The 23,086-nt window shown below is 48.5% G+C and overlaps 1 protein-coding gene across 1 annotated transcript; it reads left to right on the forward strand.

Annotated features, from left to right (window-relative positions):
- The first annotated feature begins 4,718 nt into the window (after nucleotides 1–4,718).
- On the forward strand, nucleotides 4,719–5,531 carry LOC138364311 (uro-adherence factor A-like). The gene has a single exon (XM_069323912.1). It carries the CDS (start codon nucleotides 4,719–4,721, stop codon nucleotides 5,529–5,531), a length of 813 nt encoding a protein of 270 aa, XP_069180013.1.
- Nucleotides 5,532–23,086: the final 17,555 nt, after the last annotated feature.

The following is a 23,086-nucleotide window of genomic DNA, read 5'->3' on the forward strand; positions in this document are numbered from 1 at the left end:
TCTTGGGAGTTTAACCTCTACCGAAAACTCCTCCTTTATTTTAAATTATTTTCGTGGTTTATAAATATGATAATATTACAAGGGCAGAGCTTAATCGATATTAATAGACCAGATTGGATAAAACAGATAAGAGAAACCCCTAATGATATATATATATATATATATATATATATATATATATATATATATATATATATATATATATATATATATATATATATATATATATATATATATATATATATATATATATATATACTTCGGTTTCCTCGAAGCCTCTGTGCAGTACTGGTTCAGTACTGTGCCTCGGAGAGGTTACGGGATCCAGTAAGTTCAGTAGAACTTCGGTTTCAACTCTTTTAACCCTGTCGTAGCTCAGTCGATTAAGGCAGTGTCTGGGATGCTCCCGGACGCAGGTTCGAATCTTTGTCACGGCCCTTGTGGATTTGTATATATCTGAAGTAGTGGAGCAGGGCGGTGGGATTGGTCTTGCGCTGTTTCTGGAAGCGAGAGTGTGTGAACACCTCCGGCGCCTCTATTTATGTTCCCTTAATCAGGCGGAAGGCCTTGTTATCAAAGAACAAAAGAGGAGATAAGTAGTGGAGACGAGAGAAGGTAATTCCTAGAAAGAGGAAAGAACATGGCAAAAAGAAATGAACAAGTAAAAAGAGGTTATGGATGAGATGGCTTTAAGAATAGACTGGTGGAAGAAAGGGAACCTAAGAATAAGAAGTAGAATAGTTAATACAGAATATGCTGTCATATTCAATGAGACATGTATATAAGAATACCTGCTGCCAGTATACACCAAATATATATATATATAATGCATATAGATAACATACATACAGTCCATAAAACACCAATACTCTATGCTCAAGAGCTTTACATAATCACTAAGGTAACATGTGTCCAGTACATGTTCTGAACTTACTCAGAGTGCAATGCAATATCTCTGCAAGAGACTGGAGCTTGCAAGAATGGGTGTGAAAGGTCCTTCTGCATAAATTTTGCATACCAACGTTGTCCTCTGGCCCGAGTATACACAATAACATATTAAATCAACATTTACTGAAGGAGTATATTTGTCCGGTGAGGTGAGAGTATTACAAATATGTTTATGCAACACTGAACATGCTATTGTGCTCTCCGGCAGTGTCCCTTCGTGGTAAGACAGGTGTGTTTCAGTGTTGCATTGCAACCCTGTGTTGTGGGAAGTACACGAAGTTGTGTACACTAAGAATACAAGTCCTGAAATGGAAGTAGGCCTAATCAAATGACGGGAGCCGGTCGGCCGAGCGGACAGCACACTGGACTTGTGATCCTGTGGTCCCGGGTTCGATCCCGCGCGCCGGCGAGAAACAATGGACAGAGTTTCTTTCACCCTATGCCCCTGTTATCTAGCAGTAAAATAGGTACCTGGGTGTTAGTCAGCTGTCACGGGCTGCTGCCTGGGGGTGGAGGCCTGGTCGAGGACCGGGCCGCGGGGACACTAAAGCCCCGAAATCATCTCAAGATAACCTCAAGATATCTCAGCAAGGCTGGTGAGCTATTTAGCCTTGAAAACGAATTAGTTGAGTGGTAAGCACATAGGTGAGCTAGCTAGCTCGCGTTGGGAAGTGGAAGACTGTGGATGTGGACAAATCCACAAGGGCCATGACGAGGATTCGAACCTACGTCCGAGAGGATGTGGCGCCTCCTCGTCTTCCTTGCCAGGTGAACAGTCACACAGCAAGCCGTCTTAAGCACTGAACCTCAAGAAATATCATTAGCTCTTCCGATAACTGATTCCGGTGTTGATATCAGTGGTCAGATCAGTGGTCAGATCCGTGGACAGATCAGTGGACATATCAGTGGTCAGATCAGTGGTCAGATCAGGGGTCAGATCAGTGGTCAGATCAGTGGTCAGATCAGTGGACAGATCAGTGGACAGATCAGTGGACAGATCAGTGGACAGATCAGTGGACAGATCAGTGGACATATCAGTGGTCAGATCAGTGGTTAGACCAGTGGACATATCAGTGGTCAGATCAGTGGTCAGATCAGTGGTCAGATCAGTGGTCAGATCAGTGGACAGATCAGTGGTCAGATCAGTGGTCAGATCAGTGGTCAGATCAGTGGTCAGATCAGTGGACAGATCAGTGGTCAGATCAGTGGACAGATCAGTGGACAGATCAGTGGACAGATCAGTGGACAGATCAGTGGACAGATCAGTGGACAGATCAGTGGACAGATCAGTGGTCAGATCAGTGGACAGATCAGTGAACAGATCAGTGGACAGATCAGTGGTCAGATCAGTGGTCAGGTCAGTGGACAGATCAGTACAGTGTTGAGAACCTTAATGGCAAATGAAGCATCAATATATGTAGTGTGTATGGTGATTAACAACGATTCTGTTAACACATTTGTCATTATATTCGTGGAATCATAGAATTGCCCAGTTAGCGGCCTGAGAGACTGTGAACTCGAGTTGGAACAACCATTTGAGTAAAGGTTCTGTTGGGTGCTGCTCAGAGCACATATGTGTGTGTGTGTACTCACCTAGTTGTGTTTGCGGGGGTTGAGCTCTGGCTCTTTGGTCCCGCCTCTCAACCGTCAATCAACAGGTGTACAGATTCCTGAGCCTATCGGGCTCTGTCATATCTACACTTGAAACTGTGTATGGAGTGAGCCTCCACCACATCACCCCCTAATGCATTCCATTTGTCAACCACTCTGACACTAAAAAAGTTCTTTCTAATATCTCTGTGGCTCATTTGGGCACTCAGTTTCCACCTGTGTCCCCTTGTGCGTGTTCCCCTTGTGTTAAATAGACTGTCTTTATCTACCCTATCAATCCCCTTCAGAATCTTGAATGTGGTGATCATGTCCCCCCTAACTCTTCTGTCTTCCAGCGAAGTGAGGTTTAATTCCCGTAGTCTCTCCTCGTAGCTCATACCTCTCAGCTCGGGTACTAGTCTGGTGGCAAACCTTTGAACCTTTTCCAGTTTAGTCTTATCCTTGACTAGATATGGACTCCATGCTGGGGCTGTGTGTGTGTGTGTGTGTGTGTGTGTCTCCAACATATGTGAGACTATTATGTTGTACATGCCAGTTATGTCCCGAACATGCCATTGAACTCCTGTGAACATCTGTTAAGGAACGGCAATGGCATTAGGCAGCTCTAAGAGAAAGCATGCCATATATATAGCAGTGTCAGATATAAGGAAAGACTGCAAATACAGGTGTAGGTGTTTAATGATGCTTCGTCGAATAAGGACATTTTCCCAAGCCATGAACGTAGCATTATGAGTAATAGACTAGCTTAAATTTACAACCATTTAGTGAATGGTGACCATTTGCACAACCATTTACACATGGTAATGTCACTGATCTCTTCTCCCTCAAAATATATACCTGTCATCCTCATCAACTAGAAGCATATCATACTAGCAATATTATACATACGTCAAGAAAATATCATGGAACAGAAACTTAAATTCCCTGCTTCACAGGTTTAGTTAGATGGAACCTATAACCTGACAAAATTCATTTTGGATTCTGTGCTGTTTCTCTTAAGAACCTGACCCCTGTTGATAGCCACTGTCAGTGCCAATGTTGGTGGCATACTACATCCCGCCAAACACACACCGAAACTACGACGTTGGTACAACGTTCGAACAAGTTTTAACACCTCCTAACCAGTTATAACAACCAATATAGCACGTTGTAACAACGTTCTAATACGTCATAAACACGTTAAGCCAAGATGTAACAACTTTATTACAAGTTGTAACAAGCGGAAAATAGAGACAGTTTCGGTTTGTGTTTCCAGGGACATGCCTTATTGCACATAGACGTAGTTCGAGTAAGGTAATTTAAGATATAGGGTAACCATCCAACTCAGGAGCTGCCTCGTATGGGCCAACAGGCCTTCTGCAGTTACCTTTATTCTTATGTTCTAATGAATGTCAGATGGTACAAGTCTTTGTTATTTTATCGAGATCAGTGAGGTGCATTGAGCTGTTCGATCTCTGTCCTACTTCAATGGTTTTCTCACCCTTAGGCAAGAAGCCTTAAACCTCTTTATGCTAGACTGAACGGAGATGGAGAATATCATCTGTGAAATATCAATATTTTGGCCCGTGATCATCCTGTGTTTGCCTTTGAATATGTAGTGGCAATTGATGCTATCGAAGTAGAAAGGGAGGAAGAGAGAGAACCAAGCATAAAGAGAAGTACCAAAAAGTAAGAGAAATGGCTCGGAGAAACACAGCAAAGAGAATTCTGAAGGAAATCCATTAAAGTTTATGTAAGGAGTAAGTTCAAAGAAGCTGCAGGAAGATTACCACCATCAGTTATCTTGAGGTTATCTTGATATGATTTCGGGGCTTTAGTGTCCCCACGGCCCGGTCCTCGACCAGGCCTCCACCCCCAGGAAGCAGCCCGTGACAGCTGACTAACACCCAGGTACCTATTTTACTGCTAGGCAACAGGGGCATAGGGTGAAAGAAACTCTGCCCATTGTTTCTCGCCGGCGCCTGGGATCGAACCCGGGACCACAGAATCACAAATCCAGCGTGCTGTCCGCTCGGCCGACCGGCTCCTGCCTGTGTTTAGTCAGACAATGGAGGCGAAGAGAAGAAGGAAGAAAACGAAAATGAAAGAAATATAGAGACCAATAAACAGAAGCGAATCAAATATTTCATAAACGAATGGCGAACCAATTCAAAGGAATCATGAGATCAACGAAGAATCAGAGTGACATTGAGCACTTGAGTTTGAGTGACATTGAGCACTTGAGTTTGAGTGACATTGAGCACTTGAGTTTGAGTGACATTGAGCACTTGAGTTTGAGTGACATTGAGCACTTGAGTTTGAGTGACATTGAGCACTTGAGTTTGAGTGACATTGAGCACTTGAGTTTGAGTGACATTGAGCACTTGAGTTTGAGTGACATTGAGCACTTGAGTTTGAGTGACATTGAGCACTTGAGTTTGAGTGACATTGAGCACTTGAGTTTGAGTGACATTGAGCACTTGAGTTTGAGTGACATTGAGCACTTGAGTTTGAGTGACATTGAGCATTTGAGTTTGAGTGACATTGAGCACTTGAGTTTGAGTGACATTGAGCACTTGAGTTTGAGTGACATTGAGCATTTGAGTTTGAGTGACATTGAGCACTTGAGTTTGAGTGACATTGAGCACTTGAGTTTGAGTGACATTGAGCACTTGAGTTTGAGTGACATTGAGCACTTGAGTTTGAGTGACATTGAGCACTTGAGTTTGAGTGACATTGAGCACTTGAGTTTGAGTGACATTGAGCACTTGAGTTTGAGTGACATTGAGCACTTGAGTTTGAGTGACATTGAGCACTTGAGTTTGAGTGACATTGAGCACTTGAGTTTGAGTGACATTGAGCACTTGAGTTTGAGTGACATTGAGCACTTGAGTTTGAGTGACATTGAGCACTTGAGTTTGAGTGACATTGAGCACTTGAGTTTGAGTGACATTGAGCATTTGAGTTTGAGTGACATTGCGTCTAAAGACTAATACCTAAACTGCTCTCGATAGACGCACCAAAAGGAAGATAATCATCAGAGTCTGTGTGATCAAACTCTACATAAAAATGGAAGAATCATCAAGGAATCAATTTGTCTATAAACAAATTACTAACAACTTATAAGCTAATAAAAAAATTATTCCATACCTTAACACATGTGGAGGCCTGGTCGAGGACCGGGCCGCGGGGACCCTAAAAAGCCCCGAAATCATCTCAAGATAACCTCTCAAGATCTCAAGATAGATGCTGGATAATTGATCTGAACGTACATTGTTTTATGTCTAACTGAAACCCGTTGTTAACAAGAGTAATTACGTTGTTTCGTGCCATAGGTGATTCGTACTCGTTAGATCTAGAATGAAAGGCCCATTATAAGGAGCCTTTAAGGGAGTTTTTGAGCCGGATGGAAGAAACCTTAATTCTAATCTGGCTCTCAACTCTTCCCGTTTGATCACACAAGGGCGCCCAGCCTTCAGGCGGTTCTGTCTGGCCAGTAAGAACAGTTAAGTCTACATAGACGTGCGCTATTCTCTCTAGCCTCTTAGAAAACACATACACGCGCACACATACGTCAGTTGTTTCACTGAGAGGACTACACACTGTGTCTTATACTTATACTTATACAATATACTTAGGTACACATACACACACACAGAGATATTAGAAAGAACTTTTTTAGTGTCAGAGTGGTTAACAAATGGAATGCATTAGGCAGTGATGTGGTGGAGGCTGACTCCATACACAGTTTCAAGTGTAGATATGATAGAGCCCAATAGGCTCAGGAACCTGTACACCTGTTGATTGACAGTTGAGAGGCGGGACCAAAGAGCCAGAGCTCAACCCCCGCAAACACAACTAGGTGAGTACAACTAGGTGAGTACACACACACCTTAATATATTCCACTTCAACGCCCTCTCCACCACCGTCCCCATCTCCCTCCACCCTTCACTCCACCCCACCCCTCCTTACCCTTACTTCTACCTCCCCTAGCCTGCCCCTCCCCTACCCTGCCCCTCCCCTACCCTGCCCCACCCTCCCCTAGCCTGCCCCTCCCCTAGCCTGCCCCTCCCCTACCCTGCCCCTCCCCTACCCTGCCCCACCCTCCCCTAACCCCCTCCCTATAAATAGACTTTAAGCGCCCTGATTACGCTCGCCAAAATATGCAAAGTAGCGAACTAAATGCTTCCATAATTACTAAAGTTGGCCGAGGGAGCGAACCAAGACCAAAAATAAAGGCGTGCTATTGGCGTCCCTCGTGGACGCCTGCGAGGGGGGGTTATGGGGGGGCTGGTGGAGGGGGGGAGAGACCAGATGGGGTGCTTTTGGGGGGGAGGTGGAGGTGGGGAGTGATTGTAATGTGGGGTTGTTGAGTCAATGGGTAAGGAAGGTTAGGTTAGGTAGTTTGGGGAAGGTGGGGAAGGGGGGGGGGTGGTGATTGTGGGATTGGGGGGGGGGGGGAAAGTAGGGGGGCAGTACAAACTATTGACATGTTCGTGACTACCAAGATATGAGGTATAGGTTTTTAAGTCTCTTACACACACATCTCTTTGTCATTTTCTGTGAGAACTTTCGCCTCGTCAACCAAATCAAGTGGTATTTTAATGTAGTTTTTCCTCCATGTGTGGCAATCCAGTAGCTTTAGTTGGTCCTTAGCTTGTGCTGCTACGTCGTTTTCATCATGCAGGTCGGCGTTCAATCCCCGACCGTCCACTAACTGCTTGATTCCTTTCCCCCGCCCCATCCCAAATCCTTATCCTGACCCCTTCCCAGTGCTATATAGTCGTAATGACTTGGCGTTTTCCCCTGATAATTCCTTCCTTCCCTCCTTACGTGAAAGGAACTGCAATGTGATATCTTTATATTTCATAAATATATGAATTCGACCTCTAATCTTCATCCTATCTCTAATCATTCATCTCATCTCTAATCATTCATCTCATCTCTAATCATTCATCTCATCTCTAATCTCATCTCTAATCTTCTGTTCTACTTCTTTCACCTGTTCTTTATGTAGTGTCTCTCACGCTCTAGTAGGTCCCAGGGGCCAGATTCACGAAGCAGTTACGCAAGCACTTACGAATGTGTTCATCTTTCCTCAATCTTTGACGCCTTTGGTTACATTTATTAAACAGTTTACAAGCATGAAAACTTGCCAATCAACTGTTTTTATTGTTATAAACAGCCTCCTGGTGCTTCGGAGTTCGTTTACTGTTTAATAATTGTAAACAAAGCCGCCAAAGATTGAGAAAAGATGGACAGGTTCGTAAGTGCTTGCGTAACTGCTTCGTGAATCCGGGTCCTGTTGTCTGTATTGACGAGTTTCTTGTTCTGAATTCTTAAGCTCCAATATGTTCTCGAACGCAGTAATCTCTAGTCCCTGGAATAATCTCGTTATCTTCTCGATATCTTTAGGTTATCTTGAGGTTATCTTGATCTGTCTCATTTGTCTCAACACTCAAAGTCTAGTGTTGCAGGTGGGAAAGTCTTCCTCTCCTCTTGTTGGCTCTGTGATATGCTGCCTCAGGAAGTTTTTGTCTACTGCATCCACAAACTTTACTCTCCATGTCTCATCACCCTTGAGGAGTGATCATCCAGTCTATTTCCCAGTGATTAAAATCCTCACATATTTTAGCCTTCTCTGCCTTTACTAATGGCGTGGCTCTTCGTGTATTACTATTAAGCAGATCTTACTGCCTTTTATTATGCGGTGGCAAGGTGTATTTTCCCATACCGCTTTACTATAGCTCTTACTGAAGGTTTTCTTAATATGTTGTGTATATTATGTGGTAATTGGTTCCACAAATCTACATCCCTGTTACCGAACCAGTATTTACCCAGGTTTGTTCGTTTCAATTCTCGTGATCATGCGCGATGGTGTGTCTGCCAATCATTTTTATTGGGAATGCCATCTGCATTTGTGTACACAACTTTGAGACAACTTTTCGCTCGTGTGTGTGTTACATAAGGCTAGATATTGTCGTAGTAGAAAATGGAAGCGGCTGGCGAAAGTTCCGTTTTCTGTTTTGGGTCCTCTGGTAGGTTAGGATAAGGGGCACTTTAGTAGGACAGTTTCCTGACGTTGGGGCACCTTAGGAGGACGGGCTGCATTCCCTGGCATTTATGATATACTTTTCTTTCCAAATTTCCTTCACTTCCTTCCTGTGGTATGACATGTTCTGCTTTAATATGTTCTTCGTTTTCTATAATTATTTGTATTTATTTTCTATTCTTCTCTGTTCTTCTCCTTAGTTCATGTCACAACTTGCTGGGTTTGTAGCCCAAATTTGGGCTACTTTCGCTACTTTGTAGCCCAAAATTGGGCTACTTTCGCTACTTTGTAGCCCAAATTTGGGCTACTTTTGCTACTTTGTAACCCAAAATTGGGCTACTTCGCTACTTTGTAACCCAAAATTGGGCTACTTCGCTACTTTGTAACCCAAAATTGGGCTACTTCGCTACTTTGTAACCCAAAATTGGGCTACTTTCGCTACTTTGTAACCCAAAATTGGGCTACTTCGCTACTTTGTAACCCAAAATTGGGCTACTTCGCTACTTTGTAACCCAAAATTGGGCTACTTCGCTACTTTGTAACCCAAAATTGGGCTACTTCGCTACTTTGTAACCCAAAATTGGGCTACTTCGCTACTTTGTAACCCAAAATTGGGCTACTTCGCTACTTTGTAACCCAAAATTGGGCTACTTTCGCTACTTTGTAACTCAAAATTGGGCTACTTCGCTACTTTGTAACCCAAAATTGGGCTACTTCGCTACTTTGTAACCCAAAATTGGGCTACTTTCGCTACTTTGTAACTCAAAATTGGGCTACTTCGCTACTTTGTAACTCAAAATTGGGCTACTTCGCTACTTTGTAACCCAAATTTGGGCTACTTTCGCTACTTTGTAGGTTGCACAGCCTCCATCACAGTTGTAAACGATTTGTTCTATATTTGTCACTGTTTCACTGTTTCTCAGTGACATAGTCTTATTATTATTCACCTTTTTCATTGTCAATCTTTCTTTCTCTGTTCTTTTCCTCTATTCTTCTTCCACTGTCTTTATTTTGTCTTGCTGCTCCATTCACGTTTTATTTCAAGATTTCTTTTCTTGCTCCAAGTCTGATATGTATAGTTCATCATTCATGGAAAGTTTTATAGCTTAGTCTAAGACTTCTTTAGAAGCGAAGTCTTGTTGACTTCCTTCAGAAGTTTAGTCTGAAAGTTTAGTTTAAGAAAATCTGTCTTGCCAGCCCACTTATCTTCTCTTGCTTCCTCTCCTTTATCACCTATTTACACATGTTGTTTCTTATATGATCATCTATTCTTTCTTTGAGTTTTGTTATTGTCTTAATCTCACTCTTAAAGTCCTCTATTGACTTCAAGTATATCTCTTTTGGTTATCTTGTTATCTTTATCTTTTAATTGGTTATGCCTATTCCTATACCTTGCTTCTTTTTCTGCATCCTTATTTTCCTCCTTGTTTCTCAAACTTGTCTTAGGTCTGTGTCTCAATCTTCCCTCCACTCTTTCTCCCTTTGCTGCTCATTGTATTGATCCTAAATGCTCCCCAATTTAAACATTTACAAACGACACATAAGACCTTCACAAAATACCTTGTCACTGTCACTCAGTGAATTGTCACTGTCACTCAGTGAATTGTCACTGTCACTCAGTGAGTTGTCACTGAGTGGTCACTCAGTGGTTGTGTCCCTCCTTCAGGTGAAGGTCCTCAAAGAATGTTACACTTGAATCACAATTTTATATACTTAAAATCTACTTTTAAACCCACCTTCCATCCATAATTGTGAGTGTCTAGGATCCAGGAGGTTTTACCTCGTCCAGTGAGCTACCCCGGAAGCCTTAACCTCCCAACCCGTTCTCGCACTTGCTTATAGTCAATATCTTGCTTATGAATAAGTGCATATGTGACATACTAATTTAGTGTGAATATTTGAGTTTACCTTGAAATACTGAATAGAAAACCACAACCTAACCTAACCTAACCTAACCTAACCTAACCTAACCTTCTTAGTATGTTAAGATATTACAATTAGTACTAAACTATACCTATATTGATATTACAGTTTTATAAAAATAATAAAACAAAACTAAAATATTTAAATAAATTGTAAAGTAACTCAGGATATTGTCAAATTTTGTATAAAATCTCTATTGTTTAATAAAACTGAGAGGAAAGGTTAGTGCCTTGAAAAAATTGTGGCTTGGAATATGTCACATATGTACTTATTAAACAATTAAATAGTGACTATAAGCAATAAGTCACATGTGTGCTGTCGTGTGTGAGAGCGGGTTGCACGTCCAAAGGTTGAGAGGCTTTAATTCCAACACCATACTAAGCCTACCTCGTCCATGGAGGAACAGTGAGGCTTCAGGAGGTTATCTTGAGATGATTTCGGGGCTTTAGTGTCCCCGCGGCCCGGTCCTCGACCAGGCCTCCACCCCAGGAAGCAGCCCGTGACAGCTGACTAACACCCAGGTACCTATTTTACTGCTAGGTAACAGGGGCATAGGGTGAAAGAAACTCTGCCCATTGTTTCTCGCCGGCGCCCGGGATCGAACCCGGGACCACAGGATTACAAGTCCAGCGTGCTCTCCGCTCGGCCGACCGGCTCCCTGTTGATGTTCCCGGAGTCGTCAGTTACTGTGGGAGTGACGGAAGACTCTCCCACATTAACACCTATCCACCACTACTCCACTCCCACCTGTTGTGTTACAGGAGGGAGTGGACCAGTGGTGGATGGGTGTTAGCGTCAACAGTGAGTAGGATAGGGGGTAGAGATAGTGGAAAAGGGATATAGTGTTGTTGACAATGGAAGAGGGATATAGTGTTGTTGACAATGAAAGAGGGATATAGTGTTGTTGACAATGGAAGAGGGATATAGTGTTGTTGACAATGGAAGAGGGATATAGTGTTGTTGACAATGAAAGAGGGATATAGTGTTGTTGACAATGGAAGAGGGATATAGTGTTGTTGACAATGGAAGAGGGATATAGTGTTGTTGACAATGAAAGAGGGATATAGTGTTGTTGACAATGGAAGAGGGATATAGTGTTGTTGACAATGGAAGAGGGATATAGTGTTGTTAACAATGGAAAAGAACAGTGTTGTGGTTAGTGAAGATGTGTTGATGAAGATGGAGGGATGTGTATGCTGTGGGAGAAGGTGCTGGGTGATCTCCCACACACACATGGGCTTGTGCAAACGATCGCTTCTAAGTTATTGGATAGGGTGAGAGGGGCGTCCTTTTCAGCCAGTCATATTATCATTTCCAGCAGGTTGTTGGCTTAATACCAGTTCCAGCCTTGTTCCTTGAAAAGGAATAATGTGAGTATCCAGAATTGGAAACCACATCTCTGCTACAAAGCAAACAGGTTGCTTAAACAAGCTAAAAGAGATAGGTTCATTCCTCATTCGTTCCTAAATGCTGTCTACTCTCAATGCTTCAGCCTCTCCTCCTTCTCTCTCTCTCTCTCTCTCTCTCTCTCTCTCTCTCTCTCTCTCTCTCTCTCTCTCTCTCTCTCTCTCTCTCTCTCTCTCTCTCTCTCTCTCTCTCTCTCTCTCTCTCTCTCTCTCTCTCTCTCTCTCTCTCTCTCTCTCTCTCTCTCTCTCTCTCTCTCATGTAGTCAATATACACTCCTCTCTTCCATGCCTCAATATATCTTTCTCCTCATATTTTCCCTCTTACTCCTCATCTTTTTACTTCCTACATACATCCCCCTTATCTTTCATTCACTGGTTTCTCCCATCACTGAACGTAGTCCCAATACTTACAACTGGGACAGACAGACGGGACTGAACTATAGACCAGTGTCACTGACAAGTGTCCCTGGCAAAGTGCTCGAGAAAGTAATGAGGATGAGAACAGCGGAACACCTGCGAGGTGGCACACTTTGTAACAGAAGGGATCCACGGATTTAGATGATCGTGAACGTCCTCCCATGAGAAGAACATTCACATCCTCTGTTACTTAGGTTCGAACCCTCGCCACGGCCCTTGTGGATTTGTTTATTTGGTTCTGTTCCGGTGTATAAGACAAGTAAGAATGAACCTGAAAAGTAGAGAAACCAGATAATAACAGCAAGAAAATTGTCGATACTCGAAGTATCGTGACAATTGAGGTCCCGAACTACCAGTGTCTTACAGACGATGAGTCACAATAACGGGGCTGAAGATATAATGAAGATATAATGACTTATCAGAAGATGAGACGACGACGTTTCGGTCCATCTTGGACCATTCTCAAGCCGTGATCTACTGGTTTCTAGGTGCCATTAAGACTCCCGATTTCTGTGAGTGAACCAGCCCGGAGGTGTAACAACCTTAGTTAACTCGTTAATTAGTCCCACCTGTTCTTTCATGGTTGATCTACTCCCATTAGATCAGCTGATGGGAGAAGTTGATCACCCATCCTGTGGGTGATAGTGGACCCCATACTCATCCTGTGGGTGGTAGTGGACCCCATACCCATCCTGTGGGTGGTAGTGGACGCCATACCCATCCTGTGGGTGGTAGTGGACCCCATACCCATCCTGTGGGTGGTAGTGGACCCCATACTCATCCTGTGGGTGGTAGTCGACCCCATACCCATCCTGTGGGTGGTAGTGGACCCCATGCCCATCCTGTGGGTGGTAGTGGACCCCATACCCATCCTGTGGGTGGTAGTGGACCCCATACCCATCCTGTGGGTGGTAGTGGACCCCATACCCATCCTGTGGGTGGTAGTGGACCCCATACCCATCCTGTGGGTGGTAGTGGACCCCATACCCATCCTGTGGGTGGTAGTGGACCCCATACCCATCCTGTGGGTGGTAGTCGACCCCATACCCATCCTGTGGGTGGTAGTGGACCCCATGCCCATCCTGTGGGTGGTAGTGGACCCCATACTCATCCTGTGGGTGGTAGTCGACCCCATACCCATCCTGTGGATGATAGTAGACCCCATACCCATCCTGTGGATGATAGTAGACCCCATACCCATCCTGTGGGTGGTAGTGGACCCCATACTCATCCTGTGGGTGGTAGTGGACCCCATACCCATCCTGTGGGTGGTAGTGGACCCCATACTCATCCTGTGGGTGGTAGTGGACCCCATACCCATCCTGTGGGTGGTAGTGGACCCCATGCCCATCCTGTGGGTGGTAGTGGACCCCATACCCATCCTGTGGGTGGTAGTGGACCCCATACCCATCCTGTGGGTGGTAGTGGACCCCATACCCATCCTGTGGGTGGTAGTGGACCCCATACCCATCCTGTGGGTGGTAGTGGACCCCATACCCATCCTGTGGGTGGTAGTGGACCCCATACCCATCCTGTGGGTGGTAGTGGACCCCATACCCATCCTGTGGGTGGTAGTGGACCCCATACCCATCCTGTGGGTGGTAGTGGACCCCATACCCATCCTGTGGGTGGTAGTGGACCCCATACCCATCCTGTGGGTGGTAGTGGACCCCATACCCATCCTGTGGGTGGTAGTGGACCCCATACCCATCCTGTGGGTGGTAGTGGACCCCATACCCATCCTGTGGGTGGTAGTGGACCCCATACCCATCCTGTGGGTGGTAGTGGACCCCATACCCATCCTGTGGGTGGTAGTGGACCCCATACCCATCCTGTGGGTGATAGTGGACCCCATACCCATCCTGTGGGTGATAGTGGACCCCATTCCCATCCTGTGGGTGATAGTGGACCCCATACCCATCCTGTGGGTGGTAGTGGACCCCATACCCATCCTGTGGGTGGTAGTGGACCCAATACCCATCCTGTGGGTGGTAATGGACCCCATACCCTTCCTGTGGGTGGTAGTGGACCCCATACCCATCCTGTGGGTGGTAGTGGGCCCCATACCCATCCTGTGGGTGGTAGTGGACCCCATACCCATCCTGTGGGTGGTAGTGGGCCCCATACCCATCCTGTGGGTGGTAGTGGACCCCATACCCATCCTGTGGATGATAGTAGACCCCATACCCATCCTGTGGATGATAGTAGACCCCATACCCATCCTGTGGGTGGTAGTGGACCCAATATCCATCCTTTGGGTGGTAGTCTACCCCATACCCATCCTGTGGGTGGTAGTCGACCCCATACCCATCCTGTGGGTGGTAGTCGACCCCATACCCATCCTGTGGGTGGGGTAGTGGACCCCATACCCATCCTGTGGGTGGTAGTGGACCCCATACCCATCCTGTGGGTGGTAGTGGACCCCATACCCACCCTGTGGGTGGTAGTGGACCCCATACCCATCCTGTGGGTGGTAGTGGACCCCATACCCATCCTGTGGGTGGTAGTCGACCCCATACCCATCCTGTGGGTGGTAGTCGACCCCATACCCATCCTGTGGGTGGTAGTCGACCCCATACCCATCCTGTGGGTGGGGTAGTGGACCCCATACCCATCCTGTGGGTGGTAGTGGACCCCATACCCATCCTGTGGGTGGTAGTGGACCCCATACCCACCCTGTGGGTGGTAGTGGACCCCATACCCATCCTGTGGGTGGTAGTGGACCCCATACCCATCCTGTGGGTGGTAGTCGACCCCATACCCATCCTGTGGGTGGTAGTGGACCCCATACCCATCCTGTGGGTGGTAGTGGACCCCATACTCATCCTGTGGGTGGTAGTGGACCCCATACCCATCCTGTGTACGTAATTGGAGCCATAACCCTTCATGTGGATGACAAAAACGGTTACAGGGGCACAAAATTGGCTCAGGAACTGACCACATATTGCAGAAATGGGCGAAGAAAGAAATGGGTGAAGGCAGAAATTCCAGTAGCAAAAAAATAATCTTTTTATTAAGGGGAAAATTCAACAAATAAAAGATGACATAAACACTGAAATTGACTTGTTGAATTTGCCTGTAAAAGAGTCACTAGATTCTTGACAATGAAGTAAATCTGGTGTGTTTGGGATTTATGTAAACTGTTTACCCCCAATCATCATACCAATCTCTAGTTTTTTTCTTCTCGAAATGTTCATGAAATGTTCATTTTGCTATACTAGAAATATTCGGGAATTAAAATATCATTACAATAAACTCAGCTGTTACTGTGAGAGCTCATCTGTGTGTCAATGCTTGCAAGTGGTAGAAGAGTATTGAGGAATTTATAACCTAGATATGGTAGCTCCCTCACCCGCCTCCTAGCCCCCTCACCCGCCTCCTAGCCCCCTCACCCGCCTCCTAGCCCCCTCACCCGCCTCCTAGCCCCCTCACCCGCCTCCTAGCCCCCTCACCCGCCTCCTAGCCCCCTCACCCGCCTCCTAGCCCCCTCACCCGCCTCCTAGCCCCCTCACCCGCCTCCTAGCTCCCTCACCCGCCTCCTAGCCCCCTCACCCGTCTCCTAGCCCCCTCACCCGCCTCCTAGCCCCCCTCACCCGCCTCCTAGCTCCCTCACCCGCCTCCTAGCCCCCTCACCCGCCTCCTAGCCCCCTCACCCGCCTCCTAGCTCCCTCACCCGCCTCCTAGCCCCCTCACCCGCCTCCTAGCCCCCTCACCCGCCTCCTAGCTCCCTCACCCGCCTCCTAACCCCCTCACCCGCCTCCTAGCCCCCTCACCCGCCTCCTAGCTCCCTCACCCGCCTCCTAACCCCCTCACCCGCCTCCTAGCCCCCTCACCCGCCTCCTAGCTCCCTCACCCGCCTCCTAGATTTGCAAAACCTTGAACAGCTTCAGGGGTTGGAAGAGAAATGAATTACACACAGAGATTACACTAACGTGATGCATCAAATGAACAAATCCACAAGGTATTTATGGATTTGTTCATTTTATGGAGTGGAGTAAACCACCAGATTTACTCCACAATCCTCGTCACGGCCCTTGTGGATTTGTTCAAGACAAATGGATGTTAGAGATTGACCCCAGCAAGTGTAATGTTATGATGGGAAAAAGAAGGTTAAAGACCAGGAAGAAAATTCACGGTAACAAGGTAACTTATGAATTGGAAAGAGATAAACTTTTGTGAGTGGATATCATTCTTCCATTAGAGGCAGATGTAAACAGAATAACATCAATTGCATCAATTATTCTGGTGAAGAACAGAATGGCATTTATAAACCTAATTAAACATTTTTTCAAGGCATTATTTAAGACAAGGCCAAGACTGCACATCTTCAGCTAAAGATCCATTAGTCGTGAAAAACAACAACAGACTTGAGAAAGTGCAGACATTTGCAACATGGCTGTTGCCAGAGGTAACAGCCTGGTTGATCAGTCCAGCAACCAGGAGGCCTGGTCGACGACCGGGCCGCGGGGACGCTAAGCCCCGGAAGCACCTCAAGGTAACCTCAAGGTAAGGAGGTAGGAGTGTTAAGTTAGGATAGATTAAGGGAACTCAATCTATTATTCCAGAAGAGAGAGAAGAGATGATCACGGCATACAAAATACTAACGGAAATTGACAAAGTTGGCAAGAAAAGCCTTTTTAAATTTAAAGAAAGTATAACATATGGTTATAGGTAAAATCTGAAAGTGGAACACACTCAAATGATAAGTTGTGGAAGCCACCTCCATCCACAACTTTAATATCAGATGCAACAAAGCACGCATGCGTCAGCTAGTTCAAATTAACCGAACAGGGACAACCGATTTAGCGCTTGTTAATGGTCCTTGGCCCGTCCTGGACCATTCTCAATCCTGGACCATTCTTGAGAATGGTCCAGGACGGACCGAAACGTCGTCGTCCCTTCACCTTCTAGTGTGAGGTCTGGTCAACATATTTCAGCCACGTTATTGTGACTCATCGCCTGCACAGACAGAGCCTAACTGAATCTTACTTCTAGGTTTCGGGAGTTCTTCTACTTCTCGAACCTGGCCTCGACTTGTGATAACTTGGTCCAACAGGCTGTTGCTTGCAGCCGGCCCACACATCCACTACAGCCTGGTTGCTCTGCATCATAGAAAAGCAAGATCTCACATATCAATAACCACTGTTAGGCAAGCACCCTACCTCATCCCCCTCACCCACCTCCTAGCCCCCTCACCCACCTCCTAGCTCCCTCACCCGCCTCCTAGCTCCCTCACCCACCTCCTAGCTCCCTCACCCGCCTCCTAGCTCCCTCACCCGCCTCCTAGCTCCCTCACCCGCCTCCTAGCTCCCTCACCCGCCTCCTAGCTCCCTCACCCGCCTCCTAGCTCCCTCACCCGCCTCCTAGCTCCCTCACCCACCTCCTAGCTCCCTCACCCGCCTCCTAGCTCCCTCACCCGCCTCCTAGCCCCCTCACCCACCTCCTAGCTCCCTCACCCGCCTCCTAGCTCCCTCACCCGCCTCCTAGCTCCCTCACCCGCCTCCTAGCTCCCTCAACCACCTCCTAGCTCCCTCACCCGCCTCCTAGCCCCCTCACCCGCCTCCTAGCTCCCTCACCCGCCTTCTAGCCCCCCTCACCCGCCTCCTAGCTCTCTCACCCGCCTCCTAGCTCCCTCACCCGCCTTCTAGCTCCCTCACCCGCCTCCTAGCTCCCTCACCCGCCTCCTAGCTCCCTCACCCGCCTTCTAGCCCCCTCACCCGCCTCCTAGCTCCCTCACCCGCCTCCTAGCTCCCTCACCCACCTCCTAGCTCCCTCACCCACCTCCTAGCTCCCTCACCCGCCTCCTAGCTCCCTCACCCGCCTCCTAGCTCCCTCACCCGCCTCCTAGCCCCCCTCACCCACCTTAGCTCCCTCACCCGCCTCCTAGCTCCCTCACCCGCCTCCTAGCTCCCTCACCCGCCTCCTAGCCCCCTCACCCGCCTCCTAGCCCCCTCACCCACCTCCTAGCTCCCTCACCCGCCTCCTAGCTCCCTCACCCACCTCCTAGCCCCCTCACCCACCTCCTAGCTCCCTCACCCACCTCCTAGCCCCCTCACCCACCTCCTAGCTCCCTCACCCACCTCCTAGCCCCCTCACCCGCCTCCTAGCCCCCTCACCCGCCTCCTAGCTCCCTCACCCACCTCCTAGCCCCCTCACCCGCCTCCTAGCCCCCTCACCCGCCTCCTAGCCCCCTCACCCACCTCCTAGCTCCCTCACCCACCTCCTAGCTCCCTCACCCACCTCCTAGCTCCCTCACCCACCTCCTAGCTCCCTCACCCGCCTCCTAGCCCCCTCACCCGCCTCCTAGCCCCTTCACCCTTCTCCTAGCCCCCCTCACCCTCCTCCTAGCCCCCTCACCCGCCTCCAAGCTCCTTCACCCGCCTCCTAGCTCCCTCATCCCCTCACCCGCCTCCTAGCTCTCTCACCCGCCTCCTAGCTCCCTCACCCGCCTCCTAGCCCCCTCACCCGCCTCCTAGCCCCCCTCACCTGCCTCCTAGCTCCCTCACCCACCTCCTAGCTCCCTCACCCGCCTCCTAGCCCCCTCACCCGCCTCCTAGCCCCCTCACCCGCCTCCTAGCCCCCTCACCCGCCTCCTAGCTCCCTCACCCGCCTCCTAGCCCCCTCACCCGCCTCCTAGCTCCCTCACCCGCCTCCTAGCCCCCTCACCCGCCTCCTAGCTCCCTCACCCGCCTCTTAGCCCCCTCACCCGTCTCCTAGCCCCCTCACCCGCCTCCTAGCTCCCTCACCCGCCTCCTAGCCCCCTCACCCGTCTCCTAGCCCCCTCACCCGCCTCCTAGCCCCCTCACCCGCCTCCTAGCTCCCTCACCCGCCTCCTAGCCCCCTCACCCGCCTCCTAGCCCCCTCACCCGCCTCCTAGCCCCCTCACCCGCCTCCTAGCTCCCTCACCCGCCTCCTAGCTCCCTCGCCCGCCTCCTAGCTCCCTCACCCACCTCCTAGCTCCCTCACCCGCCTCCTAGCTCTCTCACCCGCCTCCTAGCTCCCTCACCCGCCTCCTAGCCCCCTCACCCGCCTCCTAGCCCCCCTCACCTGCCTCCTAGCTCCCTCACCCACCTCCTAGCTCCCTCACCCGCCTCCTAGCCCCCTCACCCGCCTCCTAGCTCCCTCACCCGCCTCCTAGCTCCCTCACCCGCCTCCTAGCCTCCCTCACCCGCCTACTAGCTCCCTCACCCGCCTCTTAGCCCCCTCACCCGCCTCCTAGCTCCCTCACCCGCCTCCTAGCTCCCTCACCCGCCTCCTAGCCCCCTCACCCGCCTCTTAGCCCCCTCACCCGCCTCCTAGCCTCCCTCACCCGCCTCCTAGCCTCCCTCACCCACCTCCTAGCTCCCTCACCCGCCTCCTAGCCCCCTCACTCGCCTCCTAGCCCCCTCACCCGCCTCCTAGCCCCCTCACCCGCCTCCTAGCTCCCTCACCCGCGTCCTAGCTCCCTCACCCGCCTCCTAGCCCCCTCACCCGCCTCCTAGCCCCCTCACCCGCCTCCTAGCCCCCTCACCCGCCTCCTAGCTCCCCCATTCTTCAGCCTCAACACAAAAGAAACACAAACACACTAACACAAACTCCTCGGTGGAATATGCTCTCCCGGGCCGCGCTCGGCCGCCAGGATTAACTCCTTCACATGTAAATTTATGCTTCCCCTTCTCTCCTCAGCACTCAGCAGGTGCTGAGGTAATGGAGGCACAGGCTGAGGGAGAGGGGCAGCAGGAGCAGGTGGAGCAGGAGGAGCAGAAGCAGGAGGAGCAGGGCAGGAGCAGGAGTACATCCTCTCATCAAAGTACATCAACCACCCGGCTGCCGGCTGGGTGCAGCTGGCAGCTATGACTAGACAGCCATTCTCAGATCAACAATCAGTATAGGAGGACGATGACCCCTCAAGCCCAGAGGTCACGCTGTGGGGTCAACCCTACCGGAATTGCATTACTCTAAAGGGTGTTCACACAGCCTTTGGAATCGACACTGGCTAATCTGTCTCTTCTGTTGAACTACGGGCTCGCCATAACCCGTGCTACTTGGAACTTTGTTCCAGGTAGCGAATCTTAAACAACAACAATGATTTAATTTTCTTAGTTATGATGAATAGAGGAGATGTGCAAAGTGCTGTGAGAGTAATGGAGTAAGTGAGTAATGAGTAGTGAATAATGAGTAGTGGTGGGGGAGGGGGGGGGGTTCATTAGGCCATATTGCAAATGTTCAACTTGGTGATGAACACTGCCAGCTCATTCATCACCCAGCTGTTACCTCATCAACGGGAGCAGTATGAGGGGGTGTGTGATTTGTGAGGTCGTGTAATTACCTAAGTGTAGTTACAGGATGAGAGCTACGCTCGTGGTGACCCGTCTTTCCAGAACTCTTTGTCGTATAACGTTTTAAAACTACTTCTATTTACAAGTATTTGTAAAATTCATTTGTTGATTGTTCAGGTAGACATCTGGCGTCACACTTTTGGTTCTAGACAATCTGCCGTTCTCCCTGTTGCACACAACTTGCAACTTCTTGGGAGAAACTTCACCATATATCTCCCTGAAGTTGACTAGACTGCTCCTTGCAATGGCACAAGGCCCACAGGACGACACGAAGTCTTGGACTGTCTCAAAATCGATGGTTTATGCCAATATCCTGGAGCTCGGCCACATGCATCCGTCCGCCTCCATTCCCTGGGGTAGACTGGCACGTCCCACACCAATAGGGCGCCTTTGATTGGCTACTTTAAGTGACATACAACCAATCATCTTCTCTTTCCTCATCCTGGTCTTCAGCGCCCTTGCTGTGTCCTTCAAGGCGCCAAAATGTCTTTCTACAGCAACGACTCTGCGTCCGCCGTCCTAAAAAAATGGCCACTAGGCCATTTTCAGACGCTTCGAAAGTCTCGTAAAGCGACTCAACTTGACGGCTTTCTGTACGAGCCAAAATCGACTCTCGGTCGTCTGGTTCGGAGGTGAGAGAAAGACTCTTGATGCTCTGAAAAGGAACGAAACGAGCCGGCAACTGTAAGAACACGCGCACACACACACACACACACACACACACCCACCCACCCACACACACACACACACACACACACACACACACACACACACACACACACACACACACACACACACACACACACACACACACCCACACACACACACACACACACACACACACACACACACACACACACACACACACACACACACACACACACACACACACACACACACACACACACACACACACACACACACACACACACACACACACACACACACACACACACACATACACACACACACACACACACACACACACACACACACACACACACACACACACACACACACACACAAACACACACACACTTCTGGAATTTTATGATAAAATAACGAGGATAAGACAGGACAGAGATGGTTGGGCAGACTGCATATTTCTGGACTACCAAAAAGCCTTTGATACAGTACCGCACATGAGACTGCTGTTCAAGCTAGAGAGGCAGGCGGGGGTGGGGGGAAAGGTCCTAGCATGGATAAGGAACTACCTAACAGGAAGGAGCCAAAGAGTTACGGTAAGGGGCGAGAAGTCGGACTGGCTAACAGTAACAAGTAGCGAGGATCGGTGCTGGGACCAATTTTATTTCTTGTATATGTTAACGACATGTTTACAGGCGTAGAGTCCTACATGTCGATGTTTGCGGATGACGCAAAGTTGATGAGAAGAGTTGTGACAGATGAGGATTGCAGGATCCTCCAAGAGGACCTGAACAGGTTGCAGAGATGGTCAGAGAAATGGCTACTGGAATTCAACACGAGCAAATGTAAAGTTATGGAAATGGGACTAGGAGATAGGAGACCAAAGGGACAGTACACAATGAAGGGGAACAGCCTACCTGTGACGACGTGTGAAAGAGACCTGGGGGTGGACGTAACACCTAATCTATCTCCTGAGGCACATATAAATAGGATAACGACAGCAGCGTACTCTACACTGGCAAAAGTTAGAACATCATTCAGAAACCTAAGTAAGGAGGCATTTAGGGCGCTTTACACTGCCTACGTAAGGCCAGTCTTAGAGTATGCCGCCTCATCATGGAGTCCCCATCTGAAGAAGCATATAATGAAACTGGAAAAGGTTCAGAGGTTTGGAACGAGACTCGTCCCAGAGCTACGAGGGATGGGGTATGAGGAGCGCCTGAGGGAACTGTGCCTTACGACACTAGAAAGAAGAAGGGAGAGGGGGGACATGATAGGAACGTATAAGATACTCAGAGGGATTGACAGAGTGGACATAGACGAAATGTTCACACAGAATAGTAACAGAACGAGAGGACATGGATGGAAGCTTGAAACTCAGATGAGTCACAGAGATGTTAGGAAGTTTTCTTTTAGCGTGAGAGTAGTGGGGAAATGGAATGCACTTCAGGAACAGGTTGTGGAAGCAAATACTATTCATAATTTTAAAACCAGGTATGATAGGGAAATAGGACAGGAGTCATTGCTGTAAACAACCGATGCTCGAAAGGCGGGATCCAAGAGTCAATGCTCGATCCTGCAGACACAACTAGGTGAGTACACACACACACACACACACACACACACACACACACACACACACACACACACACACACACACATATTAGAAAAAACTTTGTTAGTGTCAGAGTGGTTGACAAATGGAATGCATTAGGAGGTGATGTGGTGGAGGCTGACTCCATACACAGTTTCAAGTGTAGATATGATAGAGCCCAATAGGCTCAGG

Source organism: Procambarus clarkii, chromosome 13 (assembly GCF_040958095.1).
Source record: "Procambarus clarkii isolate CNS0578487 chromosome 13, FALCON_Pclarkii_2.0, whole genome shotgun sequence".
Taxonomy (NCBI): domain Eukaryota; kingdom Metazoa; phylum Arthropoda; class Malacostraca; order Decapoda; family Cambaridae; genus Procambarus; species Procambarus clarkii.